The following is a 26,979-nucleotide window of genomic DNA, read 5'->3' on the forward strand; positions in this document are numbered from 1 at the left end:
GCATTTGAGACTATGTGCCTCTTACAAGCTTCTATAAGCCGTACTGTTTGGCTGGTGGCAGGGAGAGGAATTATTCACCCAATTGAAGGTATACAAGTATAGCCACATCACGACCAAAGCAATTCAAGGACACGAACACCCGTGTCGAGAATGTACATGTGGTCATCGGCCCGATATATTTGCAATATACAGCACATTATCAATTCAAGCGACACAATCACAACCGACTGGACTTCTGCCAGACCCGCTCATCAGGTGTATCCTCCGCCGCCGCAGCGGGCAATTCAGGCTCCGACAGCCCCAGTGTCCGCGCGACCTCCCGCGCCGCCCAGAAGCCCGTCACAAACGCCAGGGCCAGGCCCCCCGCATACCCGCGGTTACTGAAACCTCCTGCATCGACACCAGCGATCAACAAGCCGGGGATCGCTGTTCTATCCGCGCTGAGAGCACGGCCCCGCGTGTCGATCTGGACGCCTCCATATGTGAATGTAATCCTATAGACCATTAGTTTCAGTTCCATTATCATATGTTCGTTGACGGTGCTTACGACGGCTGCACCTCCATCGCATAGAAAGGACCCTCGCCGTCGGTCAGCGAGCGGGGAGCCGCGCCCGCCGTGCCGGTGGGTGCATCCAGCGGTACCTCCCGCTTTCCTAGTCGGATGCGACTGTCGTAATTCTCGAGTGTCCGTCTAGCTTGAATACCGTCCACGCCCCATCCCTCTAGTTTCGAGACCAAGTCCGCGATGGATATGGCACTGGTGACATTGCACCCGTGATCACGGGCCTTCTGCAGGCGATCGATATCTCCTGCGTTCGGGAACAGGGCGGAGACACAGTGCTGGAGTCGTGTTTGCTCGCTGCGGGAGTCAGTTGAGTTGGATTATCCATGACAAAGGGGCGAGCTCACTTGAAGAGGAGGAACCCCCGTCTCCCCTCTTGCTTGGCAAGGTATTGATTGACAATCTCGTCCCCGATGCTTTCGTCGACAAATCTGCGTCCGCCCTGGTTGATAAGGAGACAGTACTTGCTCTCTGGTCATGTCAGCGCCGATCTCTGGTAGTGATGCCGTGGAACGTACGATACTGCGCCAGCGCCAGGAACTCCGTCGGGTCCACATCCTCAGCCCGTAACGGCGCGGCCAGGAGATGGCCGTAGTAGGTGCCCATTCCCCGGCTTGTGCCTGCACCTGCCGCTGACGCCAGGACAAGACCATCGCCCACGGACCCTTTGTTCGATCGCACGAAGATGGTGTCTCCTCCGGGACCCAGGTGTGTAGACGTGAGTTCTGCAGAGCCCTGGAATCCTCCCGTTGCCAGAACAACGATCTTCGCTGTTACTCTGCAGTATTGTGCATCGTCCCGCGGGCCAGTTGTGCGAATGATCGCTCCAACAATGCGGGACCCTGCCACGCCGGGGTGCTCTTGCAGGAGCTGCACCACGGAGGTGTTGATCAGGATCTTGGACTGAGTGGGACTGTCGCGGATGCGCTGTTGGTGGTATCGGTGGAGATGCGGGATGTTGATCGGGAATCCGATGCCTACAGTCGGCAGAATCGTTAGGGTCTTGTTTTGGATGCTGGAGGGAGGCAAAAGAAGGCCTGACCGATCGTCATGATTCCGTCGAACCGTTGCGACGTCGGAACCCCGTTCACACGCATCCACTGCACTGCGCGAAGATAGTCCGCGAGCCATGCCTTTTGTAAAGCAGGATCGCCTTCGGGAACCCAGGCGCGCAGGCTCTCGTAGTTGCGTGGTCCCCAGCTGGGTTTTGGCTGTTAGTGGTCACGAGCGGAATACTTCTGACAAGGGTGGATGCGCTCACAACATGCCGGCGGAGAAGTTGGAGGATCCCCCGACGGTGGCCTGCTTCTCGACCACCAGCACTCGAGCACCGGCGGAGGCGGCGAAGGCAGCGCAGGCTAACCCGGACATTCCTGCTCCGCATACGAGTACGTCCACTTCGACTGAGTTCATGGTGCTCTGGGGCCTATGCATCTTGCTATAAAGCATAAAGAGAGACTCGTGGGGGGAAATTGAGGTGAGGATGGTTGTAAAGTGAAGTTATAAATGCCTCTCGAGCTTGGGTTGTATAGAATCCTCCGGCCACTAAAACAAAGGACCGGTCCCGTGCCCGCCCGGCCACTGACTTGGGAATCTCGCCGGCAGTCTTCCCTCTTCCCCACATCTTCCCCTCATCGTCATCAACCGGCGCCACCAGACATTGATTTACTTTGCTTCGGCTGTCAATTCTAACACCCGGTCTATGCGCGTCGTCGTACAAGCATTTCACCTGGTTCTCGAACAGAATGGCGCTCACCAACGCCGGCGAAAGTTCAACCATCCGGCGATCTACCCGGCCCGTGGCGCCATCGGCGTGCGAGGCATGCAGGAAACTTAAGGTCGGTCTCATCAAATCAACACATGACCACTTGATCCTAACGGGATATTGAGTCAGATGCGGTGCACCCGGACCAATACTCTCGACAACTCATCGTGCGATCGCTGCGTGCGCAACCATCGCCCCTGCCGGATTCCTCCAGCGCGGCCTCTGGGACGCAGACCCGGGGCGGTGGGCCGCTTCCAAGGCATCGAGAAAGCATACCGGAAAATCCAGGCAGAACTCAAGAAGGGACCGGCCTCGATGCCTAAGGCTGCCACGTCAAACAATACCCAGTTATCGAGCCCCAGCGTATGCGAGCCGGATGGTGGGCCCATTTTGGCCAGTCTCTTGAATGACTCCTCCCAGATTCCCTCGGAGGGTGTCCCGGATGGCCCCTCCCAACCCATCAGCAATCCCCTTGCGTTGCTTGCGGACGCATCTGAAGCTGTGCACGCGAATGCCTCTCAAGCATCAAAGGACAATACCCACGAAGGAAGAGGGGGGGATCTACTATCTCGTCCCGGATGTTTCTCGTTGGGCCTTCAGCTCAGTCGAGAGAGTCTGGAAATTGGTCTAGACGCGCTTTTTGCTACCTCATTCAAGCCTGGGCGAAGCTCAGACTACTTCAAACCGCCCGATCCCAGCGCTTTTCGAGATGTTGGACCTGATCTTGATCCAGTTGATCTAGGATTGGTGACCATGGAAGAAGCCGACTTTCTCTTTCCGATGTCGGTATCGTGTAGCGCTTCAATTGCGATAGGAGGCTGACACGACATAGTTACTTTGCTCGACTGCACCCTGTCAACGGCATCTTGGATCCCTTTCTGCACACCCCGGAATACGTCCGGTCGCGGTCCGCTCTCCTCTTCACCTGGATCCTGGCTCTTACCGCGCAGTTCGCAAGCACTCAGTCCTCATTAGCAAAGCGACTGCAATTACACGGGGAGAAGCTTTCCCGACACGTGCACACCTGTGGATTGAAATCGGTCGAGATCGTCCAGGGGTATTACATTTCCTTACTGTCCGCGACCCCAGCGAAAACGTTAGCCGAGGAGAGGACTTGGCTCTACACCATGTATGCATTTGGGACCGCTGCTGAACTTGGGTTAGATCAGCACTCGAGGTCGCGCGGAGGGGTCTTGGTAACATCCGGTGGAGAACAAGCTCCCCATAATGTTGAGGTTCACCTTGAAAAGCAAACCCTACGATTCCCATCGGCTGTTGGCAATGAAGATCACACTGAGAGCACAGATTGCCAACGGCTTACCAGAAATCGAGAACGCACTTGGTTTCGGATACTACTCTGGGAGCGAGCAAACAGCGCTGCGCGTGGCCGCATCAACCCTATTCCTGACACGAAGCTCATCGCGGGCATTGACACTTGGTGGAAACATCCGGCAGCTGATGCAGCCGATAAGCATACGTGTGCTTTTATCCTGCTGCGCCGGCATTTGGCTTCAATCCATGCCGAATTACAAGCCCAGGCTGCCGCTTCGCCGGACGATCCGCACTGGATGAAAAAACTCGTCGATGAGAGGCTTGAGGGGTGGTGTGAGGAGTGGCTTCCCGTGCCATACAATGTGGCCGAACCGTCCGAGCAACTTGCCTCGATATTCCTCTATTATGTGTACTTGCACAATCGACTTTGGATTCTGTCATTTGCTCTTCAAGCGTCGGAGAACCGTAACGGCAATAGACACATCGAGGCCATCCGACAGGACTGCCTTCAAGCGGCGGTTCATACCTGCGAGGTCGCAGTCCGCGACCTGCAAATGGTCGGCGAGCCTCTGTATTGCATGCTCGCACCCACTTGGGCGATGATCTCCTACGCTGCAGTCCTAGCATTGAAGCTCTTTCCTCAGGTGCATGGTGACCAACCGGGAGGGGATATCGAGCTGCTCGCTCTTTTATCGCAGGTTTCCTTGCAGCTGGAGCGCGCCGGGACCACGCCGCCCCATCGCTTTGGTATCGCGGCTTTACTGGGAGAGCACCTCCTGGGAATTCTGCGGACTAAGGCTGCATCGGCGAAGAGTGCTCAGCACAGGGCGGTAGAACATTCCCTGCCAAGGTATGATTTGGGGCATCCTGCTTCTGTACTGTCGGAAAGCTCGGGCAATCTGGCTATCTATAATGCGCAGGAACCAGTCTCCGACCCCTGGTTCACAGACGCCTCAGCAGCGATGAGCTACGACTTGACTGGTGATAGTTTCGGTGATTTGTTTCGGGAGATATTTGGTCCAGGCTTTGCCGATTCGTTCTAATCGTATTCCTGGCGATGAGTGGGTAACACCGAAACACCTGGGAAAAAGCCTGTTCAGACACATGTGCAGATGATAAAGGTCCGAATCAAGGCACAATGGATACCTCACGCATCCACCGCATTTATAGAGTGCCACATCCTGCTACAGTCATGCTCTGACGGATCTATCTCATGGTTGGCTGCAATTAAGTTTGATTGAGCAGGTTTCAAGTGCGTATTTGAGTTTTCGAACCCTGTATACTTACTAGCACTTCAACTAACAGATTATATAAGATGAGCAGGTTGACTAGTACCTGTCGGGACTCGAAATCACGGTGGTTGGCAAGATTTTCGCGCGTGATATATCGATTCCAATTCAAGAGTTATGTGTATGATGAGCAAGATCGACGCAAACCTCGGCTAAGAAAATCAATTCCTTACCTGTTGCCCCTCGGGTGTCAGCACCCAAGGGATGAACTCAGGTGCGAAGCCATCTTCTGTCACCCCATTCCCAAAGCTCGCATACTTTTGTGTCGGATCCTCGAAACGGAGGTCAAAATCCTCCCAACGAACGATTTCTGTGGCGGCATAGTAATGGTGGTTTGTTCCCGGCCATGGAACCACTACTCGCCCTTCTTTGTTCTTGTCTACTGATGCATTAACAACGGAGACCTCGTTCGAAGAAAAGAGCTATACCTACACCATGAGCTGCATGGATCAGACCACGACATGTAAGGCATGCGGGACTGAGCCCAACGGACAAATTGGTGCTGCGCTTCGGGCTTGACACTAACTGATCGGAGACAGTCAGTCTGCAGTCGCGTCAGGATGCGGATGATGTAGTCGGACGTCCGTTCGATGCCTGGGATGACAGAGCCGTTCACAGGGCAATGAGGTGGATGAAAAGCTGCAGTGCTTGCGAATCAGCCAAGGATCGACCCTTTGCAGGAATTCGGAAAATATGAGGCCAAACAAACCAAAGAGATTGGGAAATCCAGCCACCATGCTTGCCATGTAGCTCTCACAGTCGCCTTGTGGACCCCAGCAATCATTCAGGCTAATTCCGTCTCGTCCGATAACTGGGAAGCGGGAGGCGTAGGGCTCAAAGCCCGTGGCGCAAACGACAAGATCGCAATCGTACTCCTCTCCTGAGCACGTCCGCACGCCAGTCTCAGTCAGGCTAGCGACATGATCCTGAACTAGATGCACATGCGGCTGCTGCATGGCCTCGATGTACGAATCGCCGATGGTCCACCGCCGACACGCTGGGGCAAAGTCTGGCTGGAGCATTCTTCGGAGGTTCGGATCCTGGATTTTGTGATCGTAGTAGGACTCCACCCGTGCTCGCATTTCGTGATGTGCTGGGGTGTTCTTCCACAGCACACGAAAAGCGGATGCGATCTGCCGCTCGAGCTGGGTGCGATACTTGTGATACAAGTCGGGGTTATTCGCAAATTCAAGCTTCTCTTCCTCCGTGACTGGAATGATTGTTGAGACGGGTTTCGTTCTGTGAAGGAGTCCTTACATACACCTTTTATTCTCGTCGAAAAGCCCAGGACCAGCCCACGTTTGGCTTCGACAGAAGTTGATCAGCTCTGCAGCTTCTGCGCCTTTCGATCAGCGATCGCATAGCAAGGTTCATACTCAGGGAAGAACTTACCATACTGCAGGGCACCGACGCATTGCATTCCACTGGAGCCGTTTCCCAAACAGCAACTCGTTTTCCCGACACTACTAGGCCCTTTGGCCAACACGCTGTATGGCAAATGTCGCCGCGAAATCCAGCCCTCCCGTGAAAGTCCGGCAGTTTGTAATTGTTCAGCCGTCCAACAGCATAGACTAAGACATCCGCCTCGACGACGGTCTCTTCCTGGGTAGTCTCATGCTTGAACGTGGTGATCCAGGACGAGTTTCTCTCATCCCATGTCGCAGACACGCATCGTTGTTGAAGGCGAATGTACTTCGCCAGCCCATGGTCGGCAATCACCGAGTCTAAATAGGCGCATATCTCAGGCGCGGAGGCATACAGCGTGGACCAGCAGGGATTGGGCGCCCAGCTATACTGATACCCATGGGATGGAACATCGCAGGCGCACCTAATGACAGTTATTGTGGTGTTATAACTGCTGAGATAGGCAAGGTATTCGCATGGCAGGTGGATCGTACCCTGGGTACCGATTCTCGAACCAGGTGCCCCCGGCGCTTTCGTTCTTGTCGTAGATCTTCAGATCTATGTTCTTCATCCGTGAGGTGACATCGTGGGCTATTTGGATTCCGGATATTCTGTTTCAAGACATGGAGTCAACGGTTGATCTGAAATGCGAAATACCCAAGAAAGGATGGAACCTACCCGGCGCCAATAACAACTACTCTCAATCAACGGGGCATAAAAGCCGTTGGACTTGCAGTCCCATGTGTCATTTTCAAAGAGTCGTACGGTATCTGGTTTCTAGCAGGTTCGTAATTGCTAATATGTTATTGAGTTGAGATAGAATGAGCCATCTCTGGCAATGCAGTTCTCTAAGCTCGAACGATCCATATTTTATGTGATGAACTCAAATTCGACTTGAATCATAGTGGATGATCTCATGAGTCGTTTATTCTGCTATCCTTCCTTGTCTCAAGGCCATTTTTGGTCGGACGTCAACAACAGAAACGGCTGAAAGCTTAAAGGAAGTGCGAAGATAAACTCTATTACTTCATCACCTGTATTTATTCACATCTGTTCCCTGCTAAAAGTCAACGGAACTTAGCGCCTTGATCATACTCGACTTAAGTTCTACCATGCAACAGAAGACTTGCAGATTCTCGGGCTGAAGCGAGGCGGGTAGCAGTCTTCTACCACCTGCCAGAGAGGTTCTTCTGCCCCGCCTGCTTCAATGCTGTTCGATATAGGGCGGAAAGCGTAAGAGGTTGTTGCTGTTACTCCAGCACGACGGGGCCTAGATCCTGCCTTCTCCTACATACGGCCAGTTTCTCGGTGACAGCTGCCTTTCAGCAGGCTTCGATTCCTGGATCCAGACAATATCTCTCCATCCAGATTCGCAGATCACTTGGTCAGAGCCCCACAATCATCTGTACCTCATCGAGAACGCCCGCGATTGTCGTCAAGATGCCTTGCCAACCCACTGGTGCGCGCCTTCAATGGTGGATATTCGAGCAATCACGATGCCAGAGCGATAATATCCTGACTAATGGTCTATCCAACAGTGTTGCCGATCTTCGCTTGCCATGTATCATTCGCATACTACATCCAAAGTGACGTAAGAGTGGATGTGGTTTTGTCCTTGCCAGGTTGATGGCTCAGATGCCTGGATGATGTGAATGAACTCGGACATACAAAAGGCCTGGATGTACCTCCGGACTTTTGCCCTCCGTCTGGCTTGAACATCCAGTTCCCTGCACGGGGTACTATCCTACATAAGCACTACTGTCCCTGCATGGTCTGGGTAATTTACTATGGCTATGCGATCGCATCCCATCGCTCGTTCTGTTCCTCCAGTGGTGCAGATGCTGAGCAGCAAAGCGGCTTGCCTCTGATCTTACGAGTCGTGCGAATCGCTGTTCTGCTCTCTGATCTACCGCGGGCTCCGACTAACTTGACGAAGGATGTTTTTCTACTCAAATGTGCGGTAGGAGCAGCCCCATGCTTGAAGCTGATAAGGTGAAGGGGGTTGCCGAGGGAGAGGAGGGGGGCGTATCTTGCGCGAGACTACAAATTCCGATCCCACCACGATGCCCCTGGCCCAGGATGGAAAAAGCAGTCGATCATTGCCCTAATCCAGAAATTATTATCTCCCTTTCAGTCGTCTGAGTGGATGCAACCCTCCCCTGGCAAATCCGCGATGCAGAAGAAAAAGCATGGGCGGAACCCGGATCACCTGCCTATACAAGCCCTGACTTCACCCGCCTGGATCCCCCTTTTATGGCCCCTATACTTTCTCTATCTCATTTCCGTCGTATCAAGCTGACAGCTGGTTGGCACGATGTTCCGACCGGCGGATCCAGCGCTCATCGTGATTTCTGAATCAGAGCCAGTCACAGCAGGTCTGTTTTTGGATCATCGGGTGCTCCGACTCAACTTACGGAACAAGGAGCTAAGTCTGACGAGTTGGATCGAGGAAGCACCGGTCAGATGAGAGATTGACCGCAATCGTTGCCCCTGGTCGTGATAGCGGAAGCACGAATGGAGTTTTTCTTGACCCATCTCTCCACTCTTGAAGAGATTTACAGTGGAACGCGATCAACCCACGAACGGCGATCCGCATGCTAAGCACTACTGACAGAAAAGCTTTGCGAGGGAGCAACACCGACCGGAACATCAATGGCATTAATGCCATGGTTGATGGAAAGAGGTTTTGGGATATGTCTGGTGGCAAATGGAGAGATAACATACAAAAGCAATGCAAGAGACGACAACAACCGGGAAATTGTGCAGGGAAATGCATAATCGGAAGCGGACCGGCATAAGTTGATTGATGCCTGCGATCTGAGCTCGGATTTACCCCCAGTGGAAAAAGCTGCATAAGCGAAGTGTCTAGCAGTGATTAGGAGCGAGCTTAGCGTGTTCTACGAGTGGATTCCCTGAAGGCGAAGGAGAACCAAGCATTTGTTTTCCGACGCCACCCACGCACACGCATCCACCCACTGCCATTCACCACTCATCACTCACCCTTCGTCACAACCACTTGGGAAAAAACAGCTTTGGTGAACATAGACCTGGTAATGTTCCTGAATATCGTGCCTCTGGACAGAAATCAGTCTCCATCCATGGATTGACAGACAACGGCTTGTTCATCCATTGACAAACAGAGTCGGATAAAACGGATCCTGGATCCCTCAGAATCTGCACATCCAATAACAGACCCGCGATCGGATGTTGACTGGAACCACTCCGACGTCATTGGAGACACGCCGATGGAGTCGGGATTCAGGGCACAAGCCATTCACAGCCCATGCACTGGTTCTCGGTGCAGTGCACTCCTCAGGAACTCCCGAGATTCTGTTTTCCGAGGGGCCGCCGAAGAATGCCTCCGACCCACTGGACAATGGGACACTTACGCCAGCACAGGCCCTAAACTCCTCTCCGCCTCGACGATCTCTCGCATCCCATCTCCCAATCCCAGTCCATCCTCCCATCTGCTCCATCCACCCACCAAACATGGCGTCATGGAACAATGGCTTGCGACCGGTGGATATCATGTTTAGGCAGGCCCTCCCCTTCACCGCGGGTCTGCTGGAGGCTTTGTTGTTGCTTAACCTTTCTCCCCCCCCCCCTTTTTTTCCCACTCTTCTCCCATCTCAGTAAACCATCAACAAACCCGTTAATTCTCCATCACTTGCAGGGAGACTGGAATTCCTCCCGCTTGACGTGAATCATATTCAGAAGTTTGGCCAACATGAGCGACGCAGACGCCGGACGCGACGCTGAACGCGACTCCGGACGTCCCCGGGCCAGGGTAAGTGCCTCCGAACAACTCACTGTCCACAGAAAGTGAAGCTGAACTTGGACTTTCCGCGCAATGATAGTCCGACGTGGATCGAGTCCGCGAAGAAGCGACCGGGGCATCCTCGCCCCCTATCTCGCCAGCCGGCCGCGGTCGCCGTGGCACCATGGACTCCGATTTCTTGTCTCCCACCCGTCGCGCCTCCGGTCGTGACGGCGAGCTGGGATCTGGCGTGCGTCGTCGCAGCTCGGCCGCCTCTCGCCGGAGCGGACGCAGCGGTGGCATCCCCAGTCTGGCTCCGCGGACGACACTAGCCCAGCGGACGCAGGGCAAGTTCACCGTGGCCGGGCCGGACGACACGCCGCAGCTGCGCCTGGCGCACGAGCCCTTTGTGCAGCCGGGCTACGGTGACCTGAATCCGGCCTACGAGCAACCCGTGAATGCGCGACCAGTCTGGGGTCTGGCTAAACCCTTGCCTCGCGTGGTGCGGTCGGGCATGGTACCCACCAAGGAGGAACTGCTTGAAGCCCGCCAGAACGCCCAGTTGCCGGCGGAGAACTCCCAAAAGTATGGATTGGAAGTCGACCCAAACGACCTGGAGCAGGGCCAGATCGAAAAGACCACTGACCCGCGCCTGATGGCAGCCCAGGTCGAAGACGCGCGTCTGCAGCGCGAGGCCAACTTCATGAACAAACTCCTGTCGGGCGACACCACCTCCATCCGCGGCTCCCGCATGTCTCGCACCTCGTCCACCCGTCGTCGTCGGTCCTCCGCCGTAGGGTGGGAGGAGCAGCTGTCGACGGTGGCCGAGGGCGAGACGCCAGCCACCAGCATTCACGGGGGCGACGACGAGGAGACCGAGGGTCCCTCAGCAACAGCCCCGCCGCACCGCGGGAGCAACGACCATCGCCCGAGCGATGTTCCCCTGCAGCCAGTCCCGGAGGAGCCGGAATGGCACGGCGACGACGACACAGCCGGGGGGTCTCCGAATCTCGAGGAGGAGCTGAAGGAAGGGCTGGACGACCTGTCAGCCCTGGAAGACCCAGCCCTGCCGGAGGATCTTCACCCGCTCGTGCAGGAGCTGGTCGAGGACGAAGTTCACAACAACCACACGACCTGGTCGGTGATCCGGACACACCACCGCGAGGCGCTGGCGGAGGCACTGGGCGTTTTCGTGCAGCTGTTCGTCGGCTTCTGTGCTGACCTGGCTGTCACCTGCGCGGACGCGGGCAACCCCAACACGACGGACTGGGCCTGGGGCTTTGCGACCATGATGGCCATCTACGTGTCCGGTGGTATCTCCGGTGCGCACTTCAACCCGGCCATCACCATCATGCTGTGGTTCTACCGTGGTTTTCCCAAACGCCTGATGCCCGAGTACTTCGCGGCGCAGTTTTTGGCGGCTTTCATTGCAGCGCTCTGCGCCTACGGTCTCTACTACGAGTCGATCCACGAGTACCTGGCCTCGAACGCCACCTCGGGCGTCGTCAACAGCTTCGTCACGAACCAGCGATACAGCTGGATCGGCGGGGCGACGGCCTTCTTCAACGAGTTCTTGGGCACTACGATCCTGGTCATCGTCGTGCTCGCGCTGGGTGACGACCAGAACGCGCCGCCGGGTGCCGGTATGAACTCGCTGATCGTGGGTCTGATGATCATGAACCTGAGTGTGGCGTTCGCCTACCAGACGGGGGCGGCCTTCAACCCGAGCCGTGACTTCGGGCCCCGACTCGCGCTGCTGGCCCTGGGCTACGGCAGCGACCTGTTCACCAACGCGTACTGGTTCTACGGGCCCTGGGTGGGGGCGATCGGCGGGGCGATGATGGGCGGCTTCCTGTACGACTTCTTCATCTTCACGGGTGGCGAGTCGCCGGTCAACTACCCATGGGAGCGGACCGAGCGGGCGATGCGCAAGAGCAAGATGAAGTGGAAGCGGCGGTTGCATCTGTCCAAGGAGGAGACGGAGAAGAGCTAAGCTCTGTTGAGCACCTGTGGTTATGTCTAAAGACGAGTTGTGGGGTGTTGTAGATATTGTATAGTGTTGTGTGGACGCGTTTGTTTGTTTGTGGGTGCACCAGCACTATGGTCGGTTGTTCATTTAGCCTGATTACATCTTAGATTGAATCTCGATACGCCAGACCCTGGGGATCATGGCTTAGTGGGTCTGTTATAGCATTATTCCGTGTGTTATGCTTCAGCTCAACCCCCGTCTAAGAGCCTTGCTTTTTCGAACACACTTCCCTCCGTCCGGATATAATCCGCCACCAAACTGAAATTCAAGGTATAGTACTCTGTACCAAGACTGTACCAAGAATCCACTGGGTCAAGCAATGCCATTGTACGGTTGCATACCTGCTTCCCGCCGACATCCATGATTTGAGCGTGGCAACCCTAAGTTGGATGATTCCCAGCCTACCAACTCCACCACATGGACATATTTAGCAACAGACGGAGCCACCTCGTGGCAGTCTGTTCCCCGATCCAGCACTGCAGCTCAACGGACTTGCTAACGGTTTCAGTTTGCGCAGGAAAAAAAACCGGGTTCTAAGTTGGCCGCGCCGCAGATATTCGACGATGAAGTCACGGGACCCACTTCGACCCTGAGGCCGGCCGTGACGTCACGCTTTTATCTCTCCATCAACCGGTCAACACCTTTCTTCCACCATCCTTCATCATGACGCTTTCTCAACGGCGGCCAGCAAGATTGTGGTGCTTGGCGTCGGCTCGGTTCTCCCGGCGAGGAGGAAGAGGAGGGAAGGCGAGATGCACGACTTCAGCCTGATCAACATCGTCTCCGGGTAAATTCTCTCCTGCACCGCCAACCAACCACCAACCACCACCGCCATCAACGGCAATCATATACCCGAATGGCAACAACACCAACACCAAAGCTAATGGAAACCGACGAACCGCATCTCTCCCCGCTGCGGCGGTTCACCTCGGCCGTGCGCTGGAGCTGGTACGCGATCTCGCTCAGCTGGGGGGGAATTGCGGTGCTGCTGCACCAGACCCCGCACCAATTCACGGGGCTCAACACCATCGGCACGATCGTCTTCATCGCCAACCTGGTCATCTACGCCCTGATCACGGGGTCCTTCATCTTCGAGGCGCTCAGCCCCAGCCCGAGGCCCGGCAAGGCCGCCGCCGCCGCGTCGGGGCCCCCGGACTTCCGGACGCGCTGGCTGCACATCCAGCAGCTGACGGACCTGTACTTCATCCCGATCTCGCTGCTGGCCTTCGCCGCGATCCTGTTCGGGGTCTCCTACTACGGCACACCGCACTGCGGCCGGTGGCTGGTCCTGACGCTGCACGCGCTGTTCTGGGTGTACACGGCCGTCTCCCTGGTGCTCTGTGTCGTGCTGTCGTGGGTCATCCCGCACACGCACACCACCCCCGAGAAGCACTACCCGATCGTGCAGATCCTGCCCTTCTTCCCGCCGATGCTCAGCGGCACGATGGCGGGCATCCTCGCGCCCCACCAGCCCGCCAACCTGGCCCGGCCCATGCTCGTCGGCGGCACCACGATGCAGGGCCTCGGCATCCTGATGTTCTTCGTCGTCCTCGCGCAGACGGCGCACACCCTCACGCGCAGCGGCCTGCCGGAGGGGAAGTTCCGGCCCGAGATGTTCATCGCGGTGGGCCCGCCGTGCTTCACCATCATCGCCTGGTACGGCATGGCCTCCGCGGCGCTTGAGAAGCTGCCGGACTACTATCTCAGCAAGGCGAGCAGCGTGCACACGGCCGATGTGCTGTATATCCTGGCGGTCGTGGCGGGCGTCAGTCTGTGGGTGCTGGCGTTCGTGCAGTTCTGGCTCGCCGTGCTGAGTATGGTCGACGCGATGGTCCGCGGGCTGATTGCGTATGAGCTGAACTGGTGGTGTATGGTCTTCCCCTTGACGGGGTTCGTCCTGTGTACGTGCAATCTGGGCCAGGCGTTGGATTCCCCGGCCATTCTGTGGGTGGGTTCCGCCATGACAATCGGGCAGGTCGCGCTGTGGTTGGTGATTTGTGGGTGTCAGATTGTAGTTTGGGTGCGACGGGGGTGGTAGTTTGGTTTCTTTTTTGGCTCGCGAGTTAGAGTTGTTGTGGCTGGGTGTATAAAATTGGTTGCTCTGGGTTTAGCGAGTTTTGATATATCTGCATTCTGCTTTCGCATTAAATTGAGCTCGAGGGGTGGTTAATGCTATTCGTGCTAGATCTGCATAGTGTATACTGCAGGCATAATTGGGTGAAAATATCACGGAGCACGGAGAAGCGGCAGGTGTGTAGCTGGCAGAACCTGGGGCTGACATATTGGATTCTCTCCGGCGCCCACCGGGTCGTTCATCCCCGGATTATTGAGTCAAGGCGGCTGGTTTTGACTTGGGGCGAAAGACCCAAGATCAGACCATGGCCTACTAGGTAGATAAATTGCCTCCGCCGAGATCTGGGCAGCGCTAATATTGGCTGGAACCGTAGCGACTTTGAATTAGGGTCGATGGAATGAAACCGACAGACCGGAAAACAGATGCTACGGACATTTAGGAGATTCTCAGGAGGGGAAATGATTCGTTTCAAGTTTCTGGAATCAGTTCACAGAGTCTGCTTTGTATGTCCGATAAGTTAGCTGTAAACATCATGGTATTCAATCCAATGACATATGTCTTCATGCATAAGTACCAAAGGATCTCGACAAGCGTGCCTGCAAGAATATATTCGAACATAGATACATGTTGAAGATAATGTTCGGCGGACCAGCTGGGGTGCTCGCTCGGCCAACAGTCACATTGAGTTAATATGCTATCTTCATTAATCCGTTCAATCGGTTCTAAGGAATGGATCCTGTTTACTTATGGTTACTTTTTCACGGGTTCAAGGAGTACCCAGTGGGCATACACCAAGCCTCTGAGCCCATGCTGAGTGGGCCACACAGACGAGTACATATAACCTCGTCTTGGTTCCAAAACCCCTTGCGCACTTTCTCCCCCGCTCAACGGGGTAAGCAGTCTGCCGTCTGCCTCTGGAGGCTAACCGCGAATCGGATCCTCAGGGACAGACAAAAAATCTTACTACCTAGCACTCAGCTGCCCCCTCATCTGAGGGGGGCTTATCGAGAATGCGGCTCAGCGCCTCGCTTGCTACGGAGCACAGACAGCCACGAGCTCCCTCCTGCTTGTTCTTCTGTCACGGACTGGACAGGACGCGTGTGACAGTCGACGCTAATGCGGCCGTGCATACGCCCCATGCGCACCGAGTGCCCAAGGAGGTAGGATCTGACTCGCTTGCTTGTGGCTCACGAACACACCCCCGTCCGTCGTCCAATGCAGACCGTGTTGACCCCTGGCCCGCCTTTTCCTCGCTTACGCGACAAGGTAGTGCAGTGCAAGAGTCATATCGTGCACAGTCACTCTCCACCCTTAAGCTGGTTAGGGTATTTAAGCCGCTACCCCGCCGGCTTGGCTGGGGATCCGAATGTGGCGTGCACGGTGAATGTATCGATCGCAGCTCTGTAGCATTCATACTTCTTGCGGATCGCCGATTTTCGAGTCGCTGTTGGAGATCGTCTCTCCCCGAATCAAGTGAAGAATGTGTTTACCCGGTATCTGCGACCCCTTCGACCTCGAAGACTGCTGCGGTGGCTCCGGCACGGCCGCGCCCCCGGCCAGACAGCGACCAGTCCAGCAGTTCCAGTCCCCCATCAGCCAGCAGCGAGCCGCAGTGCCGGTAAGACGAACACACTCGTTATTTACCTTCGACTGACGCTAAGGGATTACCGTCTTCAGGCCGCCGCCGCCGCCGCCGCCCGCGCACCAAGGCCCACGCAAGGCCCAGGCCAACAAATGCAGTATGCCGCGGAACCCCAGAGCGTCCGATTCCTGTGGCAGGCCGGGGGCTATCTGTGCGGGCCCAGGGGGGGCAGGGATACATTGCCCACCGTCAACGTGAGCAAGACGCCGCGCGGGGCGATCGTCTTGGCCGGCGTCCCCAGGGGCTTACCCAGCATTCAGCCCTATGAGCAGGGCCAGTTGGTGAGCGGGTGTCTGAGGAACGTCACCAAGAGCTATTCGTTCTTCAATGCGAAGTACTACCGCACCAAGAAGGGTCTGGTGATCTTGCAGGGCGCGCAGTTCCGGGCATTGTAGCCGGGATTGCCTAGTTGATGTCATGTAGGAGGGTTTTGTCGGGAAGTGGAGATAGGTGCTGAACTTGAGCTTGAGCTGCTGCTGCAATGCTTGGCCCTGCTGCAGATGGGTTGACTTGGCACTGTATATCTGTTACGTAGTATCATAGGATTGTTGTTTGAGTGTGTAGATCTTGAAACCTGAATTATGTCTGCAATATATACCAGACCATACTACGAGGTCCTCAGTTCCAAAGCCTTCATGTTATCCTACTATATATATGATAAGGTCAGTTTCTGTAGTATAGTTGTAATCAACATGATTGAAGACTTATTTCTTTGCGTTGTTGAGTTCGGTGCAGTAATAAAGAAGATTCATTGGCCTCCTACGGTGCCCAGGTGCCTTCACAACCCAAGTGTGAGCTGGTAGTCATCTCTCTAACTCCTTACCTTCCAGCTACCCATACTACTCCCTCTATGAACGATACCCAAAGCTATTCTGCAGATAGACGCGCAAACTGTAATAAATTCGCCATAGCTCAGCCCCTCTACTATAGTTCTACTTCGACACCCACCAAACACCCCAAGCCTACTCAATCCACACCAACGACCGCTTACCTTCCTCCCAGCTACAACACCGCAACCACCTCCTCCCTCAGGCCCGACGCAGTCGACCCCGTCGCCACGAGCACGCGCCTGCCCTCGCCATCCTCCCTCCACTTCAACGGCCCCTCCGGCAGCACCATCGCCCTCTCCTTCCCCAGAACCTCCAGCAACCCCGCATCCAAATCCGCCCGCATCCCATGCACCACCTCGAACCCCCCGCCAAACTGCCGCGGAATACTCTCGTGCTCCACCAACCCCGCCAACGCAGGGAGCACCTGGCCCTCCGTCAGAATCACCAGCTTCGCGGCGGTGACGGGATCGACGAACTTCTTCATCACGCCCCAGATCGTGCTGAAGTAGCTGGGGGCGTTGCACACCTGTGCCCGGTTAGCGCCGCCACGAGCGAGCCCTAAGTAATCCCACCCGCTGCCGCATCCTCGACAAGCGTAGGACCTCTACCACGCAAGCGGAACCAGGGGAAAAGGGGAAAGGGAACCTACAAAAATCGTCTCAATCGTCTCCGGATAACACGTCGCGAGGATCCAACTGATCTCCCTCGCGAAATCCCGCAGCGTCCACGCCTGCTTGAGGCCGAGCGCCGTCGCGTCGACGAGGTAGATGCTTTTGGTCACGGGCGTGGCGGCGGCGGCGCCGCACAGCGGGAGGATGAACCGCGTGAGCGTGTCGAAGAAGGCGCAGGCGCGCTGCGCCATGTCCGGGGCGTTCGGGTCGGTCGGCGCGCGCGTGCGGCGCCAGTGAGCCACGGCGTCCGCGTGGAGGTGCGCCACGTCCAGGAAGAGGATGGGGAGGGAGGTGCGCGTGCGCCGGCCGGTCCAGTGCGGGTACTTTGTGCGTCTTGTTAGTGTGGTTTTGGGGGGGAAGGGCGGGGGTGGGTACGAGTTTGCGTGTGGCTTCGTAGTCGTCGATTGAGATGGTGTCGTAGACTTCGACGATGGTTTTGTCGGTGCGGAATCGCGAGGCGGATTCGTATTGTTGCAGGGCGGGGGTGGGGTCGTTCTTGCGGGCTTGCAGGAAGCGGCTGGGGTTGGTTAGTGTTTGGATTCGTGGTGGATTATGAGTGTGGTGAGAGAGAGGGGAGGGTACAGTAAGGTCAGGTCGTCGGTTAGACCGTCCTCGACATCCCCCGCTTGTAGCCCCTGAGGCCGGTCCAGCAGCCCTCGTTCCGCGCAGAGGGCCTTGAAGCTGGCCAGCGCCGCCGTGTCGGTTTCCGGGGGCACTGTATCGGGGGCGAGACTCGGCATGACGGTGGTTTTGGTGATTCTTGATGCTACTTAAGGGGGGTGGTTGATCAAAGGGGAAAGTGAAAAGTGAAATGACACTCAGAGAGAGACAGCGCCTAACTTCACAGCCAGCTTGGCCAGGTAGGTCGCCAGCTGGCAGCAGAAAAAGAAATGAATGTTTGCTGGACGGGTCGAATCACCGACGCTGCAGGATTATCTCAGCCATGGCCAGGCCGCGGCGTTTATCACGGCAATTCGGGGGTTGGAACTTGGACAAGGTTCCGCCGCGGCATGCAGATCGTCGATCCTAGCCCGGGAAAGAGATCGCGAATCTCCTTCAGTGGACAAGTCACCCGGACAGTGAGTATGAGTGTAATCGTCAACCAATCCATGACATCAACAATGGTTCATGGGAAGTGGAGCCCTCCCGTGGAGCCCCTCAACATCACCGCGACGCAACCATGGTTTGTCGGCCTGTCAATGCGGTTCTTTCACCCGACAGTCCTCAGAGATCCCAATTAACCTTCGGTCTGACCCTGTTTTCGCTGCAGATCACGATGGCCCGGCTGCTCGGTACCCAGATTTGGGGACGATGTGCCATTGGCGTCGAGGGTCGAGTTAGGGCTGGGGCAGGCAGTCGATGACGGGATCGTTGGGGCGCCCGATAAGCCGTGCAGACTATAAGGCCGGAGGGGGATGCTGGGGGACACCCGACTGTAGTTTGATACAGTACTTCAATATTCACACAGATAATCACGATGGAATCGATAGCACCCTTCCCCGACGAAGACCACTTTTCCATCCTCGTGCCCCGCGACACCCCCGACCTCCACGGCTTCTGTCGCGGCTACCCGCTACGCCGACACAAGGCAGAACCCAAGGCCAACGAGGGCTCGCTGCAGCTGCGCGCCGACTGGGAGAAGTACATTGGACCGATCGAGCGATGGGGCTCGTGTAACCCGTGGGAGGGCCACTTTGGGGCGGTGGTGTTGCCCTGCTGCCGCCCGGAGCGGATGGCCATTGTCAATTACATCTTCGAATGTAGGTGGGCGTCTGTCAGGAAACAAAACAAACAAGAAAGACAGAAAAAGAGCCCAGCTGACCGTATAGACGCCTTCATGTACGACAACGTAGTCGAGTCAGCCGCCCAATCCACCGTGCGTACACCCTGCTGCTATCCACTCACTGCACGCACTGACCATCCAGATCAACGCCCACGCCGACGACATCGCCCTGGACGAGACGGAATACCGCACGGTGCGCTCCGTCACCGGCACGAAACAGGTGCAGTCGAAGATGCTGCTGGAGCTGTTCGCCATCGACCCGGCCTGCGCCCAGGTGGTGCTCGACTCGTGGAAAACCATGATCGACACCACCGCGACCCAGGACAAGACGCGCGCATTCCAGGACTGGGAGGAGTACGTCGACTATCGCATTATCGACACGGGGGCGCCGTGAGTACAGCACCACTCCTGTTCGTACCAAACCCACTGACAGCACCAGCTTCGTCGACATGCTCATGCGCTTCGGCATGGGGTTCGTGCTCACACCCCAGGAGCAAGCCAGCATCGAGCCCGTGGTGCGCCCGTGCTACGCGGCGCTGGGCCTCGCCAACGACTACTTCTCCTTCGACGTCGAGTGGGACGAGTTCCAGCGCTCCGAGGAGACGACCATGACCAACGCCGTGTGGCTGTGCATGCACTGGCACGGCGTCGACGTCCCCGCGGCCAAGGAGATGGTGCGCCGGGTCACGAACAACTTCGAGCGGGAGTTCCAGCAGCGCGTGGCCGAGTACGTCGCTGGCGAGGGACGCGAGAACCGGAAAGTGCAGGTCTACCTGCGCGCACTGGGGTATCAGATTCCCGGCAACGTGGCGTGGAGTCTGCGGTGTCCGCGGTATCATCCGCAGCTCGTTGACGAGGCCGGGCGGCTACTTCAGGCGAGTATGCTGACGGCGTCGGATGAGGGACATGTGTCGCAGCAAGTGCAGGTGCAGGCGAAGCGCGCGAGTGTGTCGGAGGAGAGCGAGTCGAGCGAGTCGTCGGTCTGGTCGGGCGCGAACTCGCCGCGCTCGTCGATCTCGTCTGCTTCCGGAGAGGAGCGAGAAGTTGAGGAGGTCAAGCTGGGAGCTGAGGTATCTACTTCACCCTCAATACCTGGGATCGACAGGCTGACACCGTGCTAGCACCTCCTCAGCCCAGCCGAGTACATCGCCTCGCTGCCGTCCAAGGGCGTGCGCGAGGCGTTCATCGACGCCCTGAACGTCTGGCTCATGCTCCCCGATCGACAAGTGAAGCTCCTCAAATCCATCGCCAAGACCCTGCACAACGCCTCGCTAATGTACTGTACCTCCTCACCTCCATTTTCTCCATCGGATGCTAATTCCGCAGGCTGGACGACATCGAGGACTCCTCCCCGCTCCGCCGCGGCCAGCCCGCCACGCACACCGTGTACGGGGTGGGCCCCACCATCAACTCGGCCAACTACCTCCTCCTGCAGGCGCTGGACGAGGTGCGCGGCCTCGCTGACCTCGACGGACCGTGTCTGGACATCTACACCGAGGAGATGCGCAACCTGTTCACCGGGCAGAGCTACGACGTGTACTGGACGCGAGAGGCGGTCTGTCCGTCCGAGGCGGAGTACATGGCGATGATCCGCCAGAGTATGTCCTCCCCTGCCCACAAGACTTTACTCGGTATATATCCTCGATAAGAAATTGACGACTATCCATGAGTAGAAACAGGCGGCCTCTTCCGCCTCCTCGCGCGACTGATGATCGCGACCGCGCCTGCGCAGCGCAATCGGTACGCCCCCCTTGCCCTAAGAGAGCTACAGTCCGCAAACTAATGAGTACGCAGAGATATCCCCCTCCTCCCGTTGATCGACAAGTTGGGCGAATACTTCCAGATCCGCGATGATTACAAGAATCTGACTGAGGAGGTAGGCCCCCCCCTACCTTGAGTCGTGATGTGTGCAATGCTGATGCTGAGGGGGATAGTATACCGACCAAAAGGGCTTCTGCGAGGACCTCGACGAGGGGAAGTTCTCCTTCCCGCTTATCCATGCGCTGCGGGCGCAGGAGCGGGAGAAGAACGGGCGACTTTGGGAGATGTTGGAGCAGGGGCGGGCGGCGGGGACGATGGACGTCGCGAGGAAGAGAGAGGTGTTGAATATCTTGCAGGACAGCGCGAGTATGGAGTACACGCGGAAAACGTTGCAAGGGATAATTGGGGAGATTCACGGGGGCATGGGGCGGGTGGAGCGGGAGACGGGGTGCGTGAATTGGGTGTTGCGGTTGCTGGTGATGCGGTTGGAGGTTTAGTCTTTGCATGATGGCTTATGTCTGATGATTATGATGCTTGTTCGGCGTTGTGCATGTTGCTTAGATATCTATCCTAATGAGATCCATGGAATGCGTGGAATGCGTGGAATGCTTCTAGAATCTTTACCTCGGCTTGAATACTGGCACTGCAACCGGCGATGACGTAGACTCCCTCCAACCTGCCCAGCATTCCAATGACGTTGTCACAATTGAATCGCAATGCATTCAGCACCAAGGTCGGACAGAAAGTCAAAGGGTATATTACAAGTCTAGTCTATGATACACTCTATAAATAGTATGATTATATACAGCCCAAAAGGAATCCCAAAAACGCCCCAATGCAATGGATCGTGTCATGCAGCTGCATCACATCACGCATTATTCGCGCAGGAGAAACTGCTGCCGGAGCTGTCGTCGTGGATGGCCACGCCCGACACCCACAGACCGCAGACGCAGATCGTGGCGCCGATGAGGAACAGCCCCACGTTGGCCATGGTCAGCAGCGTCTTGCGCCACGAAGAGAAGTAGTTGCCGTAGTAGAGGTAGAGCCAGAAGACGCCGGGCAGGCCGAAGGAGAACCAACTCGCGAACAGGGCGCACTATTGGGTACGATTAGCATCTTTGGAATTGAGTGAACAAGGTAGTGGGTAAAACATACCACCAAGCTGACGAGGTTGCTGAACACGGGGATAGCCTCGGCGATGACCCAGGCGATGATCCAGTAGCCAGCAGCCAGACCGATCCAGGCGCCGATTCCCTTGGCACTGCGCTTGTGCATGACATCCGTGCCGCGGAACAGTCGGACGTAGACGTTCTTGATGGCGACGTGGCCCAGGACCACACCGGCGACAACGATCGTGGGGATGGCGACGCCGTAGGCGACCTTGCGGACAACGGGGCCGGCGGAGCCCAGGGCGGGCGACTTGACGTCCTGGCCGGCGTAGCGGTAAATGACGGCGGAGGCGACGGTGTAGAGCACGATCTCAAACGCCTGCAGCATGCACAGCGACTTGGGGAAGTCCTTGGGGTTCTTCATCTCGGCGATGAATCCGAAGAAGGCCGGGTGGCCGCAGTAGGCGAAGCCGATGTTGGTCACGGCGGAAAAGCCGTTCACGAAGCTCGTCTTGCGGGTCAGTTGCATCGGTTCGGTGGAGGGGTGTTCGACGCCCACGCCGATCATGGTGATGAGCACTGCAGAGAAGATACTGATGAAGCCTGTGCATTGTTAGGATGGCTGTGGTGGAGATGAGGAGGCAGTGGAAACGTACAGGCAATGGCGAACCAGGAGACGTTCTTCATGGTGCGGGGCAGCGAGCAGATGAAGGAGAGAACCAGGCCGACCACGCCAAAGACCACGGAGCAGGTGCCGTGATTGGTGAGGGTGTTCATCATGACCGTGAAGGTGACCAGGTGACTACCGGAGGCAAACATGAAGAAGAGCAGCTGGGCAACCTCGATGAAGATGCGACCGGGTTTCCCCATCAGGACCTCGCCGGCGTCGGCCATGCTGTGAATGAAGGGATATCGCGCCCGGAATTGACCGATGACATAACCGGAGTAGGTGGCCACCACGCCCAGGCCGACAATTAGGATGATAGCAGGAATCAGGCCGACAGTAGCGACAGTCGAGGGCAGAGACAAGACACCCAGAGAAACAGTCTCGGCAATCATCACTAAAGGTGGGTTAGAATATGCGGGACGGTCTAGTATGATATCACCAATATCACATCACATACAGAAGCCAGATTGCCTATCAAGCAAGATATTAGTATCAATGCATTTGAGTATTGGATAGACAGTGTACTTACCACCAATCCAAGGTCTTATATTGAACCTCACCATGCTCCGCGCCGAAGGGGTCTTGCTCCTCGGCGGGAGCCTTGAGGTCGGTATCCCAGGCCTCCGGGTCCGATGGGACACCCGAGCCATACTCGATATCTTTCACTTCCGGTGACGACATGGTGAATTTCCTGGGGGAGGGGTTTGGAAATTGACACCGTGGGGGAAGAAGGAGGGGGAGAAGAGGGGAGGAGAGGAGAGGAGAGGAGGGGAAGGAGAGAGAGAGAGAAGAAAGCGTCGAAAGGAAGGAAGAACAAAATGGAAAAGAAGCTATGAAGAGATCAAAAGAATCGGGCCTTGGGCATTTCGTTATTATACTGCAGCCAAAGCCAGCGAGGTGAAGCATGGACGTCTGGGCAGGTGGTTTTTGTTAGTTAATAGTTCGGGGCGACTAGCCAATCCCAGCCAATCCCAGCCTCGGGGAGTGCAATTTCTGCGGGCGTGACACAAACTTTGCTGGCCGCCGTTTGCCTCTCTCCCCGATGTCGGCCTGCTGCCCGGGCTGGTGCGACGTTTTCAATGCCTCATGGCCCACTCCTCCAGGAACAACGAGCATTAAGAGTGGAGTGGTCGAATTTTCTACAATTCTTCGGTGAAACTAAATAGTCACTTAGGATTCATTACTACGTATTCCACTAGCTGGTCAAACGGATCGTGCATCTGGCGACGAACATGCTGCCGCCAATGTTGCATGGCGATAGTTTAGCCGGGGGAAGCAAATAAGGTGTCTGGGGGAATCCGGGACCATACCAGACTCTGCATGGAGGCAAAAAGGCAAAACTGCAAAACTGGAAAATTCAACCACCGCATCAGGCCAGGCGGGCCCCGGGTGGCAACTGGTCAAAGGCAGGAAACCAGTCAGAGGACGGAATAGGGCTGCCGGTGGCGCTGCCCTACCGACCGTCCCCAAACAGGCTTAGTCTCCTCGTGCCGCTTCCGAGTCGGCCGCCATGCACTAATCCCCGTCCGGCTTAGCGGCATCGATCCCGGGGCTGGGCGGCAGTACTCCGGGCCTCCGAGGGCCGGTCTCGCCCCCCCCGCCCCCCCCCCCCCCCCCCCCCCCCCCCCCCCCCCCCCCCCCCCCCCCCCGATTCTCTATCTCAGTCGGCCGGGGAAAGGCCACCGGCCACCAGATGTGCTTCCTCCATACAGCATCTCGGGATCAGGAGCACTCACGCCTAGCGCTGTCTGCGGCTCATTGTCCGGTCAAAAGCTAAAAACAAGCATATTGCATAGTCTCATGTAGCTTGATTGCAGGGCTGACTCGGAATGACTCATGCGGCGTGACTCCCGCCTCCTATATCGGCCGGGCACTCTGACTCAAGCTGACAAACAGCTGCGTGCTCCAGACTCCAGGGCTTCAGCACTCTAGCAGGCTGTGGAACTCATTATCCCAACGTAAATGGTCGAGTGGTGCTGTCGTAGGGATGAGCTCTCCACCAAGTGGCTCGTTTAGCCGACGGTCAGTGTCTGTCACCGTTCCCGCGGGAATCAACCCGCCGCGACGGGCACCGTACGCCGTATTCTTCAATTTGTTTACTTTCACCTCTCACAACCATTCATCTCCTACAAGTGGATTGAGGTGTCGGTACAGGATGATAATCATTGCAGCCATCTCAGCATCCTTAGGGTCTGCCATCATAACCCAAAACTACTGGGTGCTGACCTGCACCAACCTGGAAACTGGCGCACCGTCGCCATCTCGCCTGCATCGAAATCTCCACACGACAGAATCTTCACCCGCGGGTACATCCCGTGGGTAGCGACCACGTGGTCGTGCCAGGCGGCTCGTGGCAGCTCCTACATCGGAGCCAGGAAGTGGTTCTTCAGCCCGAAGGCAAACCAGATCCGGATCGTCGTCAGCATCTGACAGCCGAACCTAGGGAGGGGTGGAGATCGATCGCCAATGACAGGCTGTGGTCTGCTTCGAACTGGTCGAGTCTGGGTGCTGGAGCCGATAGATACGGTGAAGACGAAGCTTGATGTCGGGTGGACTGGGACTGACCAACCCAGGAACACATCTCAGTGCTGCTACTTTGCATGGCGAGTTCGGCCAAATCACCGACCATCTTTTCGCACCAATGTCAGTTGATGTTTAGTAATGTCTGGGTTGACATGGGCATTGCTAGAGTCGCCAGAGTCCAGCGTAACCCATGCTTACACTTCATGTAGAGCGAGCTATCATGCCAAGGGTGACATTCTTCAGAGATACTCTTCGTATCTGCTTGTGCACAGCCTACACACAACCTGCTCGCCGCGCTGCCTTCACCATCATGGGCGTGCTGTAATCTCAACCACAATTGCATACAGAATCTGTCAAAAGGGTACATGATGCATCCACACAGCGCAGCACTACCGTACTCAGGAGCATTATACAACCTGCTTTTCCAACCAAGCCAGATGGCAGCAACCGCTTCAGCCAGAAGTATCATACAACCTGCTCTCACAACTGACCCGAACCATCTAGAACAACCACCCAACCCGTTCCAGCCAACCGACTACTCCAACTGCCGATGGATCGAATCCCGCACCAGCTCCTGCAACGACTGCGTCGCCACGACTCCGATATCCTCATTGTCCCGGCGCTCGTACAGGGTGCCGCCCTCGGCCCAGATGCGCCGCAGGGTGAACGTCGTCGCATGGGGGGCGCCCTGCTCCCACGCCCGGGCCTCGAGCCGCCGGAGCTCGTCCAGCGCGGTGTACTCGACCTCCCACTTCTGGCCGGTCTGGAACTCGAACTCGCGCAGGATCTCGTGCGGGGTGGTGGTGAAGGAGTTGAGCTTGAGGGCGCGGTACCGCGCCTGGTCCCAGTGGGTGAGCGCGTGGGCGACGAAGCGCCCGACACTGTGCATGTACATGTGCGCGTCAGCCATCCAGCCACAACCCGGTACGACAGGGCCGTGACGCCCATCGAAGACAGCCGAAACAAATCGGACCGTCCCCTGGAAGGAAGAAACTCACTCCACCCGCGCGCTGAAACTAACCCTCCCCTCCCCGTCGCCGGCCACCACCGCCTTCCGCGCCTTCACATCCCACGCCCCCGCCTTCGCCGCCTCCTCCGACCCCGCCGCGGCCAGATAGAACGGATAATCCGGGTACGGGCCCGTGACGATGTAGGCGTACTCGAGGCGGTCGCGCAGCGGGGCCAGTGCCGCCCGCACCTTCAGCTTCTGCTGGTGCGGCCTCTCGTCCTTCGAGGCCGGGCCGTACTCGATGTCCGTCCCGTACTCGGAGGGGAGGAAGCGGCGGACCGTCTCGGATTCGGCGGCCAGGTGGATGAGCGGGATCTGGGCGGCGATGGCGGTGCGGCCGAGGGCGGAGACGACGGTGTCGTATCCTGTAATCTCATTAGTTTGGGTGAGTGGTGGAGTGGGTGGTGGGGTGCTTCGATCAGGCGGGTGTGTAGGAGGGCATAGTGCTGTATAGTGTATAAGAGGGTATAGTGTGCTGTACAGTACAAGAGAGTCTACTGAAAGGGCAAGAGTAATGTAATACCAGCATAAGCCTTGCGCACATCGTCCGCATTCCCCAAATCGCCCACCAGGATATCGACCCCCTGGCGGCGCAGCTTGTCCAGCACCTCGGTCTTGGTCTGCAGGGACTGCGGGCTGGTGAAGATGGCGAAGCGGCCGAAGTGGGCGCGGTCGTCGAGCAGGGCCTGTGTGATGTACGAGCCGATGGCCCCGGTGGCGCCGAAGATGAGGATGTTGGATTTGTCGGACTTGTCGGACATGTTGATTGTGTCTTGTAGGTGGAATACACACAGTAAGTAGAGTCCGGGATGTGTTTTGGTGAAAGCGAGGT

At 56.8% G+C, this 26,979-nt stretch overlaps 10 protein-coding genes across 10 annotated transcripts; 5 read left to right on the forward strand and 5 right to left on the reverse strand.

The window, feature by feature from the left end:
• Nucleotides 1-217: 217 nt before the first annotated feature.
• On the reverse strand, nucleotides 218-1,975 carry BO66DRAFT_329059 (FAD/NAD(P)-binding domain-containing protein; the record flags this gene model as incomplete). The annotated part of the gene is made up of 6 exons (XM_025644010.1): nucleotides 218-494; nucleotides 548-859; nucleotides 910-1,033; nucleotides 1,081-1,539; nucleotides 1,605-1,762; nucleotides 1,824-1,975. The coding sequence occupies 6 exons, from the start codon at nucleotides 1,973-1,975 to the stop codon at nucleotides 218-220; spliced, it is 1,482 nt and encodes a 493-aa protein (XP_025501265.1).
• Nucleotides 1,976-2,307: 332 nt separating this feature from the next.
• Nucleotides 2,308-4,694, forward strand: BO66DRAFT_473497 (Zn(II)2Cys6 transcription factor; the record flags this gene model as incomplete). Its single annotated transcript, XM_025653051.1, has 3 exons — nucleotides 2,308-2,400; nucleotides 2,457-3,109; nucleotides 3,160-4,694. The coding sequence occupies 3 exons, from the start codon at nucleotides 2,308-2,310 to the stop codon at nucleotides 4,640-4,642; spliced, it is 2,229 nt and encodes a 742-aa protein (XP_025501266.1). The 3' UTR covers nucleotides 4,643-4,694.
• Nucleotides 4,695-4,847: 153 nt separating this feature from the next.
• On the reverse strand, nucleotides 4,848-7,195 carry BO66DRAFT_413607 (flavin-containing monooxygenase; the record flags this gene model as incomplete). Its single annotated transcript, XM_025649423.1, has 10 exons — nucleotides 4,848-4,874; nucleotides 5,062-5,267; nucleotides 5,321-5,527; nucleotides 5,598-6,098; nucleotides 6,150-6,230; nucleotides 6,281-6,336; nucleotides 6,375-6,716; nucleotides 6,787-6,903; nucleotides 6,971-6,991; nucleotides 7,176-7,195. 10 exons carry the CDS (start codon nucleotides 7,193-7,195, stop codon nucleotides 4,848-4,850), a joined length of 1,578 nt encoding a protein of 525 aa, XP_025501267.1.
• A 2,824-nt stretch (nucleotides 7,196-10,019) lies between these two features.
• On the forward strand, nucleotides 10,020-12,042 carry BO66DRAFT_422223 (MIP/aquaporin family protein; the record flags this gene model as incomplete). Its single annotated transcript, XM_025650032.1, has 2 exons — nucleotides 10,020-10,079; nucleotides 10,150-12,042. 2 exons carry the CDS (start codon nucleotides 10,020-10,022, stop codon nucleotides 12,040-12,042), a joined length of 1,953 nt encoding a protein of 650 aa, XP_025501268.1.
• A 700-nt stretch (nucleotides 12,043-12,742) lies between these two features.
• Nucleotides 12,743-14,231, forward strand: BO66DRAFT_393879 (tellurite-resistance/dicarboxylate transporter family protein). Its single transcript, XM_025647860.1, has one exon. The coding sequence runs from the start codon at nucleotides 12,962-12,964 to the stop codon at nucleotides 14,114-14,116; it is 1,155 nt and encodes a 384-aa protein (XP_025501269.1). The 5' UTR covers nucleotides 12,743-12,961; the 3' UTR covers nucleotides 14,117-14,231.
• A 1,401-nt stretch (nucleotides 14,232-15,632) lies between these two features.
• On the forward strand, nucleotides 15,633-16,189 carry BO66DRAFT_441167 (uncharacterized protein; the record flags this gene model as incomplete). The annotated part of the gene is made up of 2 exons (XM_025651322.1): nucleotides 15,633-15,770; nucleotides 15,830-16,189. The coding sequence occupies 2 exons, from the start codon at nucleotides 15,633-15,635 to the stop codon at nucleotides 16,187-16,189; spliced, it is 498 nt and encodes a 165-aa protein (XP_025501270.1).
• A 607-nt stretch (nucleotides 16,190-16,796) lies between these two features.
• Nucleotides 16,797-18,084, reverse strand: BO66DRAFT_473501 (SEC14 family lipid-binding protein; the record flags this gene model as incomplete). Its single annotated transcript, XM_025653052.1, has 4 exons — nucleotides 17,878-18,084; nucleotides 17,671-17,812; nucleotides 17,274-17,618; nucleotides 16,797-17,150 (listed from the first exon to the last, which is right to left on the reverse strand). Exons 1-4 carry the CDS (start codon nucleotides 18,033-18,035, stop codon nucleotides 16,797-16,799), a joined length of 999 nt encoding a protein of 332 aa, XP_025501271.1. The 5' UTR covers nucleotides 18,036-18,084.
• Nucleotides 18,085-18,772: 688 nt separating this feature from the next.
• Nucleotides 18,773-21,336, forward strand: BO66DRAFT_457914 (bifunctional terpene synthase/polyprenyl synthetase family protein; the record flags this gene model as incomplete). The annotated part of the gene is made up of 9 exons (XM_025652183.1): nucleotides 18,773-19,055; nucleotides 19,125-19,171; nucleotides 19,221-19,468; nucleotides 19,518-20,148; nucleotides 20,200-20,354; nucleotides 20,405-20,676; nucleotides 20,752-20,818; nucleotides 20,873-20,954; nucleotides 21,013-21,336. 9 exons carry the CDS (start codon nucleotides 18,773-18,775, stop codon nucleotides 21,334-21,336), a joined length of 2,109 nt encoding a protein of 702 aa, XP_025501272.1.
• Nucleotides 21,337-21,520: 184 nt separating this feature from the next.
• Nucleotides 21,521-23,456, reverse strand: BO66DRAFT_430650 (amino acid transporter). Its single transcript, XM_025650540.1, has 5 exons — nucleotides 23,145-23,456; nucleotides 23,073-23,086; nucleotides 22,605-23,009; nucleotides 21,995-22,551; nucleotides 21,521-21,935 (listed from the first exon to the last, which is right to left on the reverse strand). The coding sequence occupies exons 1-5, from the start codon at nucleotides 23,294-23,296 to the stop codon at nucleotides 21,708-21,710; spliced, it is 1,356 nt and encodes a 451-aa protein (XP_025501273.1). The 5' UTR covers nucleotides 23,297-23,456; the 3' UTR covers nucleotides 21,521-21,707.
• Nucleotides 23,457-25,378: 1,922 nt separating this feature from the next.
• Nucleotides 25,379-26,970, reverse strand: BO66DRAFT_379486 (isoflavone reductase family protein). Its single transcript, XM_025645852.1, has 3 exons — nucleotides 26,671-26,970; nucleotides 26,137-26,512; nucleotides 25,379-26,019 (listed from the first exon to the last, which is right to left on the reverse strand). Exons 1-3 carry the CDS (start codon nucleotides 26,906-26,908, stop codon nucleotides 25,674-25,676), a joined length of 960 nt encoding a protein of 319 aa, XP_025501274.1. The 5' UTR covers nucleotides 26,909-26,970; the 3' UTR covers nucleotides 25,379-25,673.
• Between the last annotated feature and the right edge of the window lie 9 nt (nucleotides 26,971-26,979).

Source organism: Aspergillus aculeatinus (assembly GCF_003184765.1).
Source record: "Aspergillus aculeatinus CBS 121060 unplaced genomic scaffold BO66scaffold_42, whole genome shotgun sequence".
NCBI lineage: Eukaryota > Fungi > Ascomycota > Eurotiomycetes > Eurotiales > Aspergillaceae > Aspergillus > Aspergillus aculeatinus.

Coding starts and splice junctions, on each gene's coding strand:
- BO66DRAFT_379486 (XM_025645852.1), bottom strand. CDS start 26,908: ATGTCCGACAAGTCCGACAAATCCAACATCCTCATCTTCGGCGCCACC. Junction 26,513..26,670: donor TGTGCGCAAGGCTTATGCTG/GTATTACATTAC, acceptor ATGAGATTACAG/GATACGACACCGTCGTCTCC. Junction 26,020..26,136: donor AGTTTCAGCGCGCGGGTGGA/GTGAGTTTCTTC, acceptor GTACATGCACAG/TGTCGGGCGCTTCGTCGCCC.
- BO66DRAFT_430650 (XM_025650540.1), bottom strand. CDS start 23,296: ATGTCGTCACCGGAAGTGAAAGATATCGAGTATGGCTCGGGTGTCCCA. Junction 22,552..22,604: donor CTCCTGGTTCGCCATTGCCT/GTACGTTTCCAC, acceptor AACAATGCACAG/GCTTCATCAGTATCTTCTCT. Junction 21,936..21,994: donor GCAACCTCGTCAGCTTGGTG/GTATGTTTTACC, acceptor CGTACCCAATAG/TGCGCCCTGTTCGCGAGTTG.
- BO66DRAFT_393879 (XM_025647860.1), top strand. CDS start 12,962: ATGGAAACCGACGAACCGCATCTCTCCCCGCTGCGGCGGTTCACCTCG.